This window comes from Diplodia seriata, assembly GCF_021436955.1.
Source record: "Diplodia seriata strain FDS-637 chromosome Unknown scaffold_3, whole genome shotgun sequence".
Taxonomy (NCBI): domain Eukaryota; kingdom Fungi; phylum Ascomycota; class Dothideomycetes; order Botryosphaeriales; family Botryosphaeriaceae; genus Diplodia; species Diplodia seriata.
In genome coordinates, this window is record NW_027117310.1 from 1,082,835 (window position 1) to 1,084,948 (window position 2,114).

Sequence of the window (2,114 nt, forward strand, 5' to 3'; positions counted from 1 at the left end):
TAGATGACCCCAGTAGCTGCTCAAACATATCAGGTAGAAAGTGCACGTTACGCTAGACAGTAATATCGCCACGTGTCATGGACAAGAGACATGACCTCATTGCAACGCAATCGGCTCAAGGGTAAGTATGTCAGCCTTAAAAACAGGCCAGCGTGGGGTTGTTTGACATGAGGATAGCCTGCTACGCACCGTACCTGGCATGACAGGGTCCAGCGCCAGGCGACATCGGAGATGGTGGCGGGGCGATCGATGCGATAAGATAAGCCTCTCACCATGACCGCCAAGCCCGTGCGTAAGCGTCCGGAATCTATCTTTCTCAATTGCGCAACCATTCGCTCTCTCTCTGTCTCCCAACGCAATTCAGATTGCCGCCCACCAACCCCGTCCCAGCAGCAAACATGGCCGCCCACGTCCCCAGATATGCCTATCTCAGGCGAGGCGCCTCGTCCCTCACGTCGCAGCCGGCCTTCAGAACGACGCATCAATCGCTCCAACGGCACGCCGCCGCCCGCACTCTTGCCACCACCGTCGGCGACCCAGCCTCAACGCCGACGCCGACATCCCCATCCACAACCCCCAAGACCGGCCGTCCGCGCACCCGGTTTTCGGACCGCCTCAACCAGGGGCCGGCCTTTGGCGACTTCGTCGGCGGCGGCGCCAAGGAAGAAGCGCTGTCGGCGGACGAGATGCTGGAGCTGCGGACGGCCATGGTGGGGCCCGAGGGCAAGAAGAAGCAGATCACGCGGCTGCCGTCGTGGCTGAAGACGCCGATCCCGCTGTCGGACAACTACAAGAAGATCCGGAACGACCTGCGCGGGCTGAACCTGCACACGGTGTGCGAGGAGGCGCGGTGCCCGAACATCGGCGAGTGCTGGGGCGGCGACAACAAGAACGCGGCGACGGCGACCATCATGCTCATGGGCGACACGTGCACGCGCGGCTGCCGCTTCTGCAGCGTCAAGACGAGCAACCGCCCGCCGCCGCTGGACCCGCACGAGCCCGAGAACACGGCCGAGGCGCTGAAGCGGTGGGGGCTGGGCTACGTCGTGCTGACGAGCGTGGACCGGGACGACCTGGCGGACGGCGGCGCCCGGCACTTTGCCGAGACCATCTCCAAGATCAAGCAGAAGGCACCGACGATGCTGGTCGAGGCGCTGACGGGCGACTATGCGGGCGACTCGGACATGGTGGCGCTGGTGGCGCGCAGCGGGCTGGACGTCTACGCGCACAACGTCGAGACGGTCGAGGCGCTGTCGCCGTTCGTCCGCGATCGCAGGGCCAAGTTCAGGCAGAGCTTGAAGGTGCTGCAGAAGGCGAAGGAGGCGAAGCCCGACTTGATCACGAAGACGAGCATGATGCTGGGGCTGGGCGAGACGGAGGAGCAGATGTGGGATGCGCTGAGAGGTAAGAATTGTCCATCCACTCCACCTTCACCCCTCCGAAGTAGCGGAGAGAAAGGTAAAAAAAGGAAAAAAACGCGAAACTAACTAATGACCAACAGAACTCAGGAAGGTCGACGTCGACGTCGTCACCTTCGGCCAGTACATGCGTCCCACCAAGCGCCACATGAAGGTCGAGGAGTACGTGACGCCGGCGAAGTTCGAGATGTGGCGCCAGCGCGCCCTCGACATGGGTTTCCTGTACTGCGCGTCCGGCCCGCTCGTGCGCTCCTCTTACAAGGCGGGCGAGGCCTTCATCGAGAACGTGCTCAAGAAGAGGGCCGCGGAGCGTGCGGGTGGGGGCGCCGCAACGGCACCGTCCGTACCGCTGACGTCAATTGAGGGCGTGAAGGAGATGCAGTCGTCGTAAGAGATGACACAAAACTATTCCCTTTCGTTTACCGTCCCACGGCGGGTGACAGAAGATTCGAGCCCCCCGGTCTCTCGCAGACCATGCTACCTCTCTACCTGTGGGTAGTTGGATGTGGTGCAATGTTTCTGCGAGGTAGACGCGGGTGGGCTCCATCTTCTGTCATCCGCCGTGGTTCCTCAACATTCTTGTAATGTTCCTTTTACTGCATGGGCTCTTTGGCGTTTCTTGTCTTTTTTTTCTTTTGTTTCTTCCTACATGGAAAAAGCGTTGGATGGCCGCACTTTACTACAGTTTGGCCGTGT

General features: G+C 61.0%; 1 protein-coding gene across 1 annotated transcript; it reads left to right on the forward strand.

Moving 5' to 3' along the window:
* Window positions 1-398: 398 nt before the first annotated feature.
* SLS55_003050 (uncharacterized protein) lies at window positions 399-1,809 on the forward strand (the record flags this gene model as incomplete). The annotated part of the gene is made up of 2 exons (XM_066774530.1): window positions 399-1,404; window positions 1,502-1,809. The coding sequence occupies 2 exons, from the start codon at window positions 399-401 to the stop codon at window positions 1,807-1,809; spliced, it is 1,314 nt and encodes a 437-aa protein (XP_066634649.1).
* Window positions 1,810-2,114: the final 305 nt, after the last annotated feature.